This window comes from Callithrix jacchus, chromosome 6, assembly GCF_049354715.1.
Source record: "Callithrix jacchus isolate 240 chromosome 6, calJac240_pri, whole genome shotgun sequence".
NCBI lineage: Eukaryota > Metazoa > Chordata > Mammalia > Primates > Cebidae > Callithrix > Callithrix jacchus.
In genome coordinates, this window is record NC_133507.1 from 151,998,917 (window position 1) to 152,014,474 (window position 15,558).

General features: G+C 40.2%; 1 protein-coding gene across 20 annotated transcripts in view; it reads left to right on the forward strand.

Annotated features, from left to right (window-relative positions):
* Positions 1–15,558, forward strand: part of SP100 (SP100 nuclear antigen) — a 123,896-nt gene that overhangs the window by 73,375 nt on the left and 34,963 nt on the right. For all 20 annotated transcript variants that reach the window (XM_054258020.2, XM_078328792.1, XM_078328794.1 and 17 more), the window contains one exon: positions 12,695–12,739. In XM_054258020.2, the coding sequence (XP_054113995.1) occupies positions 12,695–12,739 (45 nt within the window). The remainder of the gene's footprint in view (positions 1–12,694; positions 12,740–15,558) is intronic.

Below are 15,558 nucleotides of genomic sequence, written 5' to 3' on the forward strand. Positions count from 1 at the left end.
CCAAGCCCATGCTCACAGTGGAGATGGTAGAATGCTTTTGGTTGGAGATGAAGTCACCATATCTCAGTCTATAGGACATGGCAAGACAATCCACAGTGACCCCCACTTCCACAGGATAAGGCAGTGTGCTCAGAGCCTGCAATAGTCTTGCTAGAGTATGACTTGAGCATCTTGACCAATGAAGGACAGGATTAATGGCTTGCTCTTTGACTTTTTGTTAGGCCTCTCCTCAAATGCTGATTTATGAGAAGTTCTTCCTGGCTTTTCTATATAAAATAACACATCCTCCTCCTGCACACACTTCCAGCTCTGTTCACCGCTCCCTGAAGTCTTTATTCTAGTTTACTTTTCCTGAAAACACTCTGCTGTCTTCTGTGTTTATTTCTTCATTGCTGTCTCCTCACAAGACTATAAGTTCTATGCCAGCAAGGACTTTGTTTTATTCACAACTGTATCCTCAGCATCTAGGATAGTGAGTTGATTCACAATAAGTGCCCAATTAATAGTTACTGGGTGAGTAATTTACATGAATAAATTAATTCTACCAGTTTGTGAAAATTTAATCCAAATATGTGATTCTACAAAATACGTACTTAAAGCAAGCAAATAAAAATATTAAAAATAAAAGGATAGGTAAAGAAATGTCAATAAACTATAAATTAGAAGATCAGGGATTTTCCATTGCTTGCTCTTTGTCACAGATAATCACATGATAATCAATATTGTCAGCGAATCCAGGTTCTCTGTGGATCTCAATTATGTGGGCAAGGCTGCTTCTAGACTATATGTTCTCAGTAAGCAGCTTGGCTTCTCCCTAGGAGAACTGTACAGATTGTCCACGGGTGAATGTGCTGCTGGCTTCACAGATGAGGCAGGCAGTAGACGATAGGTGTGCAGAGAAATGGTGGAAGGGGAAGTGAATCTCCTGTCAGGAGCCTAAGGCCTGAGGCCTGCAAAGGTCTGTTTCCAAAAAGCTGGTTCCTCCATTCAGAGAGATCGAGCTGGTGTGGCGTGTCTGAGCGTGGCCTGCAGTGATCATCTGCTCATGGCCTTTCTGATTGGGAGTTGTTGGCTGCCCTTTGCCTCCTAACGCCTGGCAGGTATTAGTATGACCATGATCAGGTGCGTGAACTGGGAGAAGGTGGTCCCCTTGGGGCAGTGTGGATGGATGCACTCTCTTTCCTTGTCTTCTGGAACACCCCCATCTCCTACTGGCTAGTAGCTCCTTCCTGGTCACTTGCTGGTGATCGTGGTGGTAGTGTGGACAGTGATAGTACTGGTGGTAGTATTGATGGTGGTGCTGGTGGTGGTCCCTTCTTGGCTTCCTGATGTCTACATATTGGAGTTCCCCAATATTGAGGATTGAGCCTGAGTACTTTCTAATATACTCTATCCCTAGGAATTGCATCCAGTACTGTTCTTTAAATTTTATCAATATGTGAATGACTACCAATTATATTTCTCTTCTTCTCTTTCTCCTCAACTGCCAAGTCGTAAATTCAACTTCTTACTCCAAACTTCTACTTGAAGTCTAACAGGTGTCTTAAATCTGATGTGTCGAACCCAATTCTTCATTCTCACTCCCAAACTTGTCATCCTCATCGGTAATCCTCATCTCAGTAAATGGCACCATATTTACTAAGATTAAGCCAAAAATGTAGAAGGTAAGCTTGATTTCCCCCTATCCTAACCCCTTGCACTCTCTCCATCAACAAGTTCCAAGACTGTATATCAAATCTGTCCATTCTTTATCTTCCCTGCCAGGTCCTATTACCTTGCATGTGGAACACTGCATAGTCCTCCTAACTGGTCTCTCTGCTTTCTTTCTTGCCCACTGGAATCCATTCTCCACTCAATAACTGGCCACCCAGCTGCTATACCCTTTCAGTGGTTTCCAGATGAACCTAGAAAAAGAGTCTAAACTTCTTACCGTGCCTACGAAATATTACATAGGCTACCCCTGATCAGCTCTTAAATCTCATCCCTTGCGATTCCCGGCTCACTTGCTACTCTGGCCTTCCTTGAATAAACCAAGCAGTGTTCAGCTTCAGAACCCCTGCACTTTGTATGGACTCTACATAAGATGCTTTTATCTGGTAGGAATGGTTTCATGTTCTTATTCATGTTTCAGCTGAAGTATCTCCTCCATGGAGAGGCCTTGCCTGATCTTCATTTCTTAAAAACTCCCCCAGCCTCTTTGATATCACCTTTTGAACCTATCTTTTCACTTAATTGTAAGTTTTGATGTATGAAAGATTCCATCCTTGTGTAATTGGTCTGTATGATCCCTTATAATTATGTTTTTCAATCTTGTTTAAGAAATCTTGGCCTAATCTCAGGTTACCAAGGTATTTTCGTATTTTTCTTACTTTATGGAACATCTTGGCTAATAAAGTCAGATCCAGTGAATAAATCCTCTCGCTTCCATTCCTGAGATGGGCAGCCTGAGGATCATCCATTATGGTTCTTCAGAGAGTCCCCAGCAAGAATGAGGCTCAGTTGACCACACTGGTGACCAGCCCAGTTGGCTCCGTCTTCCTAGTTCCTCACTCTTAATCCTTGAGATCACTTCAAAAATAAACCTACTGATAACAAAACCCTATCTCAAGATTTGCTTTTGGGAATATTAGATGGAGACATTGTTATTTCTTTTCTCATTTGTATATTTACAATTTTTTTAGTGTGGCATAATGTAAGGTTCTAATTTTTTCCAACATGGATAATCAATTGTCCCAACTTCTCCACTGATGTGTAATGTCACACGTAGTATGCATCAAGCTGCCATTTACATATATATATGGATTTGTTTCTGGGCTTTCTAGTCTGATCCATTGCCCTATCTATTCTGCATCAATACATATCACACTATTCTAAGCGCTATAATTTTGTAATGTATTAATATCAGGTAAGCTAAGTTCTCTCAATTTTTTCTCTTTCAAAATTGTCTTGGCTATTATGGCCGTTTTTATCATTCTTATAACTTTTAATATCATTTTGTCAACCTTTGAAAACCCTGTTCAATTTTTATTGCAGTTACATAGAATAAATGTGGAGATAACTGACATCTCTAAAATATTGAGTGTTTCTATTCATGAACGTAGCGATATCTCACTATTTATTCTCTTTCCTTTTTACACTCTTTATTCATTCATTCAGCAAATGCTTATTTCCAATGCTGCTCAATTGGGATAAGGAAGCGAGTAAAATCTCATCAAGCTTACATTCTACTTAGGATATATAAGCAATACACAAATAAGTACATAATATTTCAGATAGTGACAATGTTATAAAGAAAAATGAAGAATAATGAAGGTGTAGAGTGACAAATGTGCCATTTTATGTAGGATCGCCAAGGAGAGTCTTGCTAACAAGCTATTTAACTCAAAATCTAAGTGCATTGAGTGACTAAACCATGAAGCGGAGACAGAGAAAACCTCAGCTGCAAAGACCTGAGACAGCACTATACATGGTCCTTTAGGGAGTAGCAAGGAGGCCACTGGCTGGAGAGGTAGAGAGGGGTTGGGTGGGAAGTGATTGCTTAGAGGTATATAGCACTTATAGGCCTTAAGTTAAAGACTCTGGATTCTTTGTTTGTTTGTTTGTTTGTTTGTTTTTGAGATGGTGTTTCGTTCTTGTTACCCAGGCTGGAGTGCAATGACTCGATATCAGCTCACCGCAACCTCCGCCTCCTGGGTTCAGGCAATTCTCCTGCCTCAGCCTCCTGAGTAGCTGGGATTATAGGCACGCACCACCATGCCCAGCTATTTTTTTGTATTTTTAGTAGAGACGGGGTTTCACCATGTTGACCAAGATGGTCTCGATCTCTTGACCTCGTGATCCACCGGCCTCGGCCTCCCAAAGTGCTGGGATTACAGGCGTGAGCCACCGCGCCCAGCCAACTCTGGATTCTTAGATATCAGAGAGTTTTCAGCTGGGGAATATAATCTGAATTATGTTTTTGAGGACAAACTCTGGATTCTACATGAATAATAGACTTTAGGAGGGCAAGGATGGGCAGGAGCAAGGAGGCTATTGCAATGGTCTTAGAAGGGTGGCAGTGAATTGGACTAAGTTGGTAGCAGTGGAAGTGTTCAAAAGTGGGTAGATTCTGAAAATACAAATATGTGTGTGTATGTATTCACACACACACATATACCATCAATTCTCATTCTTCCTGGTAGTTATATTCTATAAAGTCACCATGAACACAGACTTAGCAAATATTGGACCATTACTTCTAATAAAAATACAGAATTCGGTTATTGGAAGCTTCTGGTCATATTTTCATCAACTGATCAATATATAACCCTGTTTTGTATGTGTTTCTGTATAAAGATACTTATTTAATATCACATTGATTCGTTACTATTGAACTCATAGCCAACAGCACTGTAACTCACGCCTGAACAAAGCTTATCTAACACACACACTTTCTCTCCCATGTCACAGCCTTCTTGTACTTAGGAACACTAACAACTCTTCAGCATTACACTGGGGTGCTACTTTAAATAGTGAAATTACCAACAAAAAGCACAAAAATACAAAAAAAAAAGACACTAAATAGACCACAAATGGACTTTTGTTTAAAGTGTGAATGCTGAAACAAGAAGGCAAAGCATCACCTTGTTTGACCTCAGCTAAAACATGCACAGGTGACTCAAATGATTTGCCGCACTGCATGTCTGTAAATGAAAAAAAAAAGTGCCATGAGTATTGATTTGAGGATTCAGATAAATTTGAACAGCAGACAAATTCACAGATATGGAATCTGTGAATGTGAAGATTATGTATCTATCAGCTTTACTCAACTTTTTAAAAATCTGTTGGTACTTGTAGTGGGATTGTGTTAAATTTATAAATAAACACAGGGAGAACTCCCGTCTTTATGATGCTAGGCTGCCTCTCCACGAGCACACCATGTTGGTCAGTTTGTTCGAGTGTCCTTTGTGCCTTCAGTGGAGCTTTTACATTTATTTTCTGCGTGTGGCGATGCAGACTTTCTTGTTGAGTCTGCGCTTTGGTGGCAGCGATGCTTTCATTTCTATTATAAATGAGGTCTTCCCTTGCATTATATCTTTTAACTGGTTTTTACCCTGATATAAAAATGCTACTCATTTCTATATCTTAGTTTGAAAACTTACTAAATTTTCCTATTACGACAATATATTTTTAATTGCTTCTCTTGAGTTTTCCAGGCTTATGATCATATAATTTGCTTTACTTTTTTTCACTTGTTCTAACTTTTCTAAGGCAGATGTTTAATTCAACTGATGTCTCTTTTCCCACTGCTTTATTATTTAAGGCTATTATTGGTTTGGTTTGGTTGTTTTTGGTGATAGGGATCCTGCTGTGTCACTCAGGCTGGAGTACAGTGGTGAAAACATGGCTCACTACAGCCTTGAACTCCTCAGCTCAAGCTATCTTCCTGCTTCAGCTTCCCAAGTAGCTGGGATACAGACATGTGCCACCAGGTCCCACTATTTTGTTTTGTTTTATTTTATTTTAGAGATGGGGGTCTCACCGTGTTGCCCAAGCTGGTCTTGAACTCCTGGCCTCAAATGATACACCCATCTCAGCCTCTCAAGTAGCTGGGATGACAGTCATGAACTACCCCACCCAGCTAAGGCTTTTTCCCTCTCTGTAGGCTCTGTATTTACGATCCTCCATAGCTTCTCATAGGCAATGTTTTTATTTTTGTTATTTGCTAAATATCCTGCAATTTGTATTTGTATTTATTCTGTGACTCAAGAGTTATTTAAGAGAGGGTAGGGAAAATGTGCCTACTCTATTTTCTGGCTATGGAGTTCAACATGTACCAATCATATTGATTCTGTTAAACGAATCATTTGGGTCTTCCATCCTTTTCCGTTTTCTACACTCATCTCTTCTAGGCTAAAAGAAGCAAAAATAAAGACTTCTATTAATAGTGTCTTTCTATCCATTTCTTATTGCATCTACTATAATTCCTACTTTCTTAAAAATTTTGGCCTGAATTACATGGTCTCTGATTTCTTTTTATTGATGTATACTGATTATATCTTTGCCTATATATTTATTTTCCATAATGTTTTTAAGTGAGATTTTTATACATGATAAAATGTTGGCTTTTATTTTGTAATTCAATCTCAAAATTTCTTTTTTAAATAAGTGACTTAAGCCCATTGAATTTTATTGATAGGACCAAGATGTTTGATCTTGTTTTAGTCACATTGATTTATATTATATATTCTAGGGATTTGGATTTTTTTTAAGTCAACACTTCTCATTCTGTCTTCTGTGCATTTTATGTGCATGTGTGTACTTCTGATACTAAGGAAGATTTGCATTTTTCTTCTAGTGGTTGTAACTAGCTAGTGACTACCTAGCTGAGACTGTCTGCATTAGTCCACTCTCACACTGTTATAAAGAACTACCTGAGACTGGGTAATTTTTTTTTTTTTAAAATAGAAGTTTAATTGACTCACAGTTCCACATGGCTGGAAGGCCTCAGGAAACTTACAATCATGGTAAAAGGTGAAAGGGAAGCAAACATCTTACCACACCAAACCAGGAGATGGTGAGCTAAAGGGAAAGTGCTACATTTTTTAATTCTTATTTTAAGTTGCTAAGAGTGATGGCTTCCAGCTTCATCCATGTCCCTGCAAAGAACATGATCTCATTCTTTTTTATGGCTGCATAGTATTCCATGGTTTATGTATACCACATTTTCTTTATTCAGTCTATTATTGATGGGCATTTTGTTTGGTTCCATGACTATGCTATTGTAAATAGTGCTGCAATAAACATACATGTGTATGTGTCTATATAGTAGAATGATTTATGTTTCTCTGGGTATACACCCAGTAATGGGATTGCTGGATCAAACTATATTTCTGCTTCTAGATCCTTGAGGAATGTCCATACTGTCTTCCACAGTGGTCGAACTAATTTACATTTCCACCATATTTCTCCACAGCCTCACCAGGATCTATTGTTTTTAGACTTTTTAATAAGTGCCATTGTGACTGGTATGAGATGGGATCTCATTGTGGTTTGGATTTGCATTTCTCTAATATTCAGTGATGTTTAGCATATTTTCAAATGTTTGTTGGCTGTGTAAATGTCTTCTTTTGAGAAGTGTCTGTTCATATATCCTTTGCCCACTTTTTTATGGGGTTGGTTTTTTCTTGTAAATTTGTGTAAGTTCCTAATAAATTCTGGATATTAGACTTTTGTCAGATGGGTAGATTGCAAAATTTTCTCCCATTCTGTAGGTTGCCTGTTTGTTCAAGATGATAGTTCCTTTTGCTATGCAGAAGCTCTTTAGTTTAATTAGATCCCATTTGACAATTCTGTCTTTTGCTGCAATTGCTTTTGACATTTTCATCATGAAGTCCTTGCCCATGCCTATGTCCTGAATCATATTGCCTAGGTTTTCTTCTAGGGTTTTTATGGCTTTGGGTTTTACATTTAAGTCTTTAATCCATCTTCAGTTAATTTTCGTGTAAGGAAGGAGTCCAGTTTCAGTTTTCTGTATATGGTTGGCCAGTTTTCCCAGCAGCATTTATTAAACAAGAAATCCTTTCCCCATTGCTTGTTTTTGTCAGGTTTGTCAAAGATCAGATAATTGTAGATGTGTGGTGTTATTTTTGAGGTCTCTGTTCTGTTCCATTAGTCTATATGTGTGTTTTGGTACCAGCACCATGCTGTTTTGGTTACTGTAGGCTTGTAGTATAGTTTGAAGTCAGGTAGCATGACACCTCCAGCTTTGTTCTTTTTGCTTAGGATTGTCTTGGCTACACGGGGTCTTCTTTGATTTCATATAGAATTTAAAGCAGTTTTTTCTAATTCTGTGAAGAATGTCAATGGTAGTTTGATGAGAATAGCATTGAATCCATAAATTACTTTGGACAGTATGGACATTTTCACAATATTGATTCTTCCTAACAATAAGGTTGGAATTTTTTTATTTGTTTGTGTCCTCTTTTATTTCCTTGAGCAGTGGTATGTAGTTCTTCTTGAAGAGGTCCTTCACATCCCTTGTTAGCTGTGTTCCTAGGTATTTTATTCTCTTTGTAGTGATTATGAATGGAAGTTCATTCATGATTTGGCTCTCTGCATGCCTGTTGTTGGTGTAAAGGAAAGCTAGTAATTTTTGCACATTGATTTTGTATCCTAAGATTTTGCTGACATTCCTTATCAGTTTAAGGAGTCTGTTTGTAGGTCTGTAAGAACTTGTTTTATGAATCTGGGTGCTCCTGTATTGGGTGCATATATATTCAGAATAGTTAGCTCTTCTTGTTGAATTTTTTCCTCTACCATTATGTAATGCCCTTCTTTGTCTTTTTTTATTTCTGTTGGTTCAAAGTCTGTTTTGTCAGAGACTAGGATTGCAACCCCTGTTTTTCTTTTGCTTTCCATTTGCTTGGTAAATTTTCCTCCATCCCTTTATTTTGAGCCTATTCATGTCTTTGCATGTGAGATGGGTCTCCTGAATACAGCACACTAATAGGTCTTGACTCTATCCAATTTGCCAGTCCGTGTTTTTTGATTGGAGCATTTAGCCCATTTACATTTAAGGTTGGTATTGTTATGTGTGAATTTGATCCTGTCATCATGATGCTATCTGGTTATTTTGCACACTAGTTAATGCAGTTTCTTCATAGTGTCATTGATCTTTATATTTGGGTGTGTTTTTGCAGTGGCCAGTACCAGCTTTTTCTTTCCTTATATAGTGCTTCTTTCAGGAGCTCTTACAAGGCAGGCCTGGTGGTAACAAATTCCCTCAGTATTTGCTTGTCTGAAAAAGATTTTATTTCTCCTTCACTTATGAAGCTAGTTTGACTGCATATGAAATTCTAGGTTCAAAATTCTTTTCCTTAAGAATGTTGATTATTGACACCCAATCTCTTTGGGCTTGTAGAGTTTCTGCTGAAAGGTCTGCTGTTAGTCTTATGGGCTTCCCTTTGTAGGTGACCTTGCCTTTCTCTCTGGCTGCCCTTAACACTTTTTTCCTTCATTTTGACTTTGGAGAATCTGATGATCATGTGTATTGGAGTTGATCTTCTCATGGAGTATCTAGGTGGTGTTCTCCATATTTTCTGAATTTGCATGTTGGCCTGCCTTGCTAGGTTGGGGAAGTTCTCCTGGATAATAGTGTGTTTTCCAGCTTGTTTCCATTCTCCCTGTCTTTTTCAGGTACTCCAATCAACTCTAGGTTTGGTCTTTTTACAAAGTCCCATATTTCCTGGAGGTTCTATTCAATGAAGCACATTAACTGTCCCTTGGTATAGAGGGTGTGCTTTGCTGGGGGGAAACCCACTTGTCTGGGCTGCCTGGATTCCTCAGAACTACCAGGAGGAAAGGCTAAGTTTGCTGGTCCACAGAGACTGTGACCACCCTTCCCCCTATGGGCTCAGGCCCAGGGATATCTGGGTTCTGTCCTTGAGCTTCTGGCTACAGTTTTTGGAGCTCCTGCAGGGAAGCCCTGCCTAGTGAGGAAGAATGAGTCAGGGTCAGGTCTAAAGAGCCACTCTGGCCACAGTCAGCCACAGCCAGTGTGTTGGGCTTTAGGGGCCAGGTCTTGGGACTAAGCCATCCAGCCTCCCAGGCTCCAGCAGAGGAAAAGCATGACCTGGAGCTATAGAGATGGATGCCACCTTCCCTCTGCCCAGGAAGCTTAGCATGTTAGACAGTTGTGAGTTCCTGTGCTGGCTGCTGAAGTGCCACATTTTTAAACCACCAGAGATTGTGAGAACTCACTATCATGAGATCATCAAGGGGAAAATCTGCTTCCATGATCCAATCACCTCCCCCAGCCCCCTCCACTGACACATGGAGATTACAATTCAACATGAGATTTGGGTGGGGACACAGAACCAAACCAAATCACTATACTTTCAGCCTTTCTTACAGTTAGCTCTGGCCAAGTCACTAGGTTCTAGCCAAGGGCAGAGCAGAAGACATGTGAGCCACCTCTGAGTTTTTCCCTTGAAATAATGAGTGAGCAGCCCACACTCATTTCCTATTTTTGCAATGGTTAGGAGTGTATACTTCCAATTTAAAGAACGTTTGTGTCTTTGTTCCAGTGATTACTTTCAGGATTACCTTTATATGATTCCTCTGGTGCTCTATTTTAGACAGCACCCTTTAGTTTCGCACCCAGAAGATTTATAAAGTCAGCCTGTGTGCCATCCTGCTGTCCAGTTTTTTTCCTCTCCCACCCAGTTTTAGGCCATGACATTCCCATTATGTTTACCTTTCAGCCATTAACTATGCTTTACATCCACTCTTGGATTTGTCAACACAAGAATGTTGGACTCCTACCTATGAAATAAACAAAGAACTTGCTCTATAGCCCATTTTTGCTCTCTCTTCCTTGTCTTTTGTTTGTTTGTTTTGTTTTAGTTAGAGAGAGGGTCTCACTCTGCCTCCCAGGCTAGAGGGCAGTGATGTTAGAGCTACAACCCCTAACTCCAGTGATCCTCCCACCTCAGCCTCCCCAGTAGTTACAACTACAGATGTCCACCACCACAGCTTGCTAATTTTTTCCAATGTTTTGTAGAGACGAGGTTTTGCTAGTTTTCCCAAGCTGATCTCAAACTCCTGGCTTCAAGTGATCTTTCCACCTAAGCCTCCCAAAGTGCTGGGATTACAGGCGTGAGCCACTCTACCCAACCCTTCTCCTTACTTTTTTTTTTTGTTATTATATACTATTTCTATATTGTCAGAGCATATGCACTTGATATTCTCATCTGCCACTTTTATTTTGGTCCTTTTGCCAGAATTTCTCAGTTCTACCTTAATTTGCTGAAGTATATCTTGTAGCAGTTTTCCCAGTAAGGTCTCAGAAACTGCATTCCAAGGATTTTTCTGTTCAAAATTATTTGTTTGTGATATTTATACCTGAAAAAATAGTTTGCTCATTCTGTATTTCTAGAAATATCCTATAGGTTTTTCTCCACTTCCCTGTGGCATTAAATGTTGCTGTGAAAAATTTTGTGGCCAATAAGTCTCCTCCCTTGAATATAACTTTTTGCCTACCCTGCCCATTTTATTCTTTATTTACCTTTAAAGTCCAATAAATTTGCTGGAAATATATCTTGGTGTTGGCTGTTTTTAGTCAATTCTCTGTGACAAAGTGAAGAGATAGATACTTTTTATATTATAACTCCACGAAATTTTTCATCAAGTATTTCTTCCATTATTTGGATTTTCTTCTTTGGGAATTTCAATAATTTGTTGACTTATATTGATAATTTGCTCTCTAATTTTTATTTTATATTATTTTGTTTTTGAGACAGTGTCTCAGCTCACTCCCAGGGCAAGTGATTCTCCTGCCTCAGTCTCCCAAGTAGCTGGGACTACAGGTGTGTGCCACCATGCCAGCTAATTTTTTAATTTTTCATAAAGATGGGGTTTCACTATGTTGGCCAGCCTGGTCTCAACTTCCTGAGCTCAGGTGATCCACCTGGCTTGGACTCACAAAATGCTGAGATTACAAGTGTGAGCCACTGTGTCCAGCTTATTTTCTCTCTAATTTTTCTTAATCATTCTTAAAGCTTCTTGTTTCCTTTTCCTATTTATGCAATTTCCATCCTTCACTTTAATTTCTGAAATGCATAATCTCTTTTATTTACCTTCCAAACTGTCATCATTTCTCTGATTTTTTTTCTACTTCTTTCTTAAGTTCTGATTGTTATAAGATGATTACAGCTTTACTGTTTAAGGCATGCCTCTGAATTCCAAAAAGTGTACTTCACTGGTAATTTATTTCTTTTTTTCTGAGACAGAGTCTTGCCCTGTCGCCCAGCAATCTCCTCCTCCCAGGTTCAAGCCATTGTCCTGCCTCAGCTTCCCAAGTAGCTGGGACTACAGATGCATGCCACTACTCCAGGCTAATTTTTGTATTTCCAGTGAAGATGGGGTTTTGCCATGTTGGTCAGGCTGGTCTTGAAATCCTGGCCTACAAGCAATCCACATTCCTTGGCCTTCCAAAGTGCTGGGATTCCAGGCATGAGCCACTGCGCCTGGCTGTCACTGGTGATTTCTTAGACCTATTAATGCTTTACCCTCTTGGTACTCTTCTGCTGCTGCTGTCAGCTTCTGCTTGATTTCAGCTACCTTAAAACTTTTTTGGCTGTGTGCAGTGGCTCAAGCCTGTAATACCAGCACTTTGGGAGGCTGAGGCAGGTGGATCATGAGGTTAGGAGATTGAGACCATCCTGGCTAACATGGTGAAACCCCATCTCTACTAAAAATACAAAAAATTAGTTGGGCGTGGTGGCAGGTGCCTATAGTCCTAACTACTCTGGAGGCTGAGGCAGGAGAATCATTTGAACCCAGGAGGCAGAGGTTGCAGTGAGCTGAGATTATGCCACTGCACTCCAGCCTGGATGACAGGTCTGAAAAAAAAAAAAAAACTGGTCTAAAACAACTGGTTTAAAAAAACAAGTTTCTTCATTATGAATGATAAGACCACATATGGATATGTACAAGCATAGTGTAAACGACTAGCACTGTGTAAAAACAGGTTGCTTTGTGGTTATTCGTTTCTGGGTGACAACTACCAAGATGGGATGTTGGAAGCCGATGACTTAGTCCCACAAAAGTGGAAGGAAAACAAAATTAAATACTTGATAACTATTGACATATAAAGTGTTTAAATCTTTGTTTATAGTTCTAAAGAATTATTTTTTTTCTTTTCTGTTTGCAGGAAAGAAGAGAAGACATATGTCTAAAGCAAACGGTCTCCAAAAAGGTAAGAAGAAATGTGGGGATTTACTCCTTAGAACTCACTGTGGTCCTGTTCTTTCTGCCAGACCCCATCTTTGCTGCAGCCTCAAAATCTCCTAAGGGCCATGATGGCTTCAGACCTAATGGATTATTTAGAGTAGCAGCTAAGTTATTGAAATAAACAGATCCCCAAATGCAATGGCTTAAACCACATAATGTAAAAGGCCAGAAGTCTGCCTTCCTTCACATAAGGTTTCCGACTGTGGGTCCACAGAGGCTGATCTGGTTGACATTGTCTCCCAACTAGTGGGAATGAAAAAAAAAAAATTGACAAAAGAACCAGCCATTTATTTATTTTAATAGAAAGACTCAGAAGTCTTCTGCCTGCATCCCATTGGCCAAAACTTGGTCACATGGCCAGAGCTTGCTGTAACGTGAGGCTGAAAAATGTCGTGCTGGCCAGGCTGTCCTGGGTTCAGCTGTAAGTCTATTCTTATGGAAGAAAGAATGACTATGGGTAACAAATAGCAATATGCTTACTTGCCCTTCATGTTTGCCTCCAGAGTCACTGATTCTCTCAAATAAGGAGGAAAACTCAGACTCTCCATTGATTCAGAGCCAGCCTTTTAGTCACCTGAGACTCTTTGGCAAGAACAGGAGCTGGAAGCTGAGCTGCATTACAGAGCTATGTGAGAGACATGCCAGCCCTGATTAGGAAATGAGGGATAGTTGGATTTGTTAAGTCTAAGCAGAAATCACATTTATTCCTTCTACTTCCTTTTCAAACCTGTTCTCCCAGATAGTTCTTTTCTTGCCCATGGATGAAGTCTTAGGTGAGCTCTAGAGCTATGCTAGTCCCTTTTAGCAGTAATATCTTTTTTTTTTTTTGAGACAGAGTCTTGCTCCATTGCCAGGTGCCAGGCTGGAGTGCAGTGGCGCAATCTGGGCTCACTGCAACCTTCCCCTCCTGGGTTCAAGCAATTCTCCTGCCTCAGCCTCCCGAGTAAATGGGACTACAGGCGTGTGCCACCACGCCCAGCTAATTTTTGTATTTTTAGTAAAGATGAGGTTTCACCATGTTGGCCAGGATGGTCTCAATCTCTTGACCTCGTGATCCGCCCGCCTTGGCCTCCCAAAGTGCTATGATTACAGGCGTGAGCCACCGCACCTGGCCAGCAGTAATATCTCATTTAATATTTAAAAGCCTGAGCTGATATTAAAACTGGAAACTATGTGATAGGCAAGCTGGGTGAAGTCAGCATTTACTTTCATCCACTCTTCCTCTCCAACTCCACTCAGTATCTATTGCTTTTAGCTAATTTAGGTCTAAGAGGAGGGGGAGAAGGAAGTGATCAGGAGCAGAAATGGCCCTTATATTACGTAGGTTAGTGCAAAAGTAATTGTGGGTTAGTGATTAGGAGCTGAAATGGCCCTCATATTACGTAGGTTAGTGCAAAAGTAATTGTGGGTTAGTGATTAGGAGCTGAAATGGCCCTCATATTACGTAGGTTAGTGCAAAAGTAATTGTGGGTTTTGCCTTTAAAAAAAAAGTAATAGCAAAAACCGCAATTACTTTTGCACTAACCTTATAGATTTTGGTGTCTCCTAGATATGGTGGATGCATGAGCCATATTCATTTGTGAGTTCTTCAGAGACACTCAACTTAGAGAGAACCTCTCAACTGAAGTTCCCCTAATTCAGGAACTTCAACTGGCTGCTTACCAATTTCCTCAGTCTCCATCTCCCAGCCCTAGGTCCACACTATGCTCCTGCTGGGGTCAACTCATCCATCCAAGTGATTCTCCCAGATGGATTATCTCTCAAGAAGAACTAAGTGAGCTCCTTCTTTCCCCAGGGAGTCCTATAGGAATTATGACTGTTCATACCCTCTCAACATTCTAGGACTGAGTCTATAAATGTCTCTGCCTTCCTCAAACTCCTGAAGGTGCAGATCAGTTGCCTTGAAGCTGAAGTCTTCTCACTTGTCTTAAGGAGGGTGGAGCACTTTACTCAACTTCTGTAGCAAGAACATGGTAGCATTTAGATAGGAAATCCAAGAATAGCCACACTACTTCCTGTGGGGTATTTGAGCAAGAAAATTTGCAAAGAATAATTACAAAGGAAGTCCCAGGAGCTCTACAGTATTAGCAGATCTTAAGCCCCAAATCTAGTAAGTAGAGCTCGAGCAAACTGAACTAAACTACTTGTATACCTCTAATTTGTCTTCAATGGGCTTTGATGAAAGGTGACTACAACAGGACCAGAGAAAGACGTAGAGGGACAGAAAAAGAGTCTTTGTTCACCTAAGATGTCTGTGGTTGGACAAGTTCAAATTGTGGCCAGGCCATAGAAGGAAAGAGAAGGGAAGATAAAGACAAGGAAATGGTGTGGGGAGGGAAAGAGGGAGGGAGGGAAGGATGAAGGGAGGCAGGAAGGAAAGAAGAATGGGGATGGGGAGGGGAGGGAAAGGGTGCACTTTGTGGCCTTGTCTGAGAGATCAGAACTTTTAAACATGGCGTTCATGAGATGCTCCTGCACACACCTCACTGTCTTTCTGCCTACTCCCCATCACCTGCTGAATCTGAGAGCATATTCCCAAGATAGGTTTCTAACCATAAGGTTTTCTGGGACTTGAATCTCTGCGTAAATTTTCCTTGGACAATAGTCTCATGATTAGTTTCTTAGATCCTAATTTTTTGGCCAAAGCTATGTGACTAAGACCTTTGGTCATTTTCACTGTATTTTCAGTGCCAGCACCTTCACTGAGGGCTAAGATGGTGGCTGGTGTCTCACCATCATAATAAGCTGAACAATCCAAATTCTTGCATTGCTGCCATTGGTTTC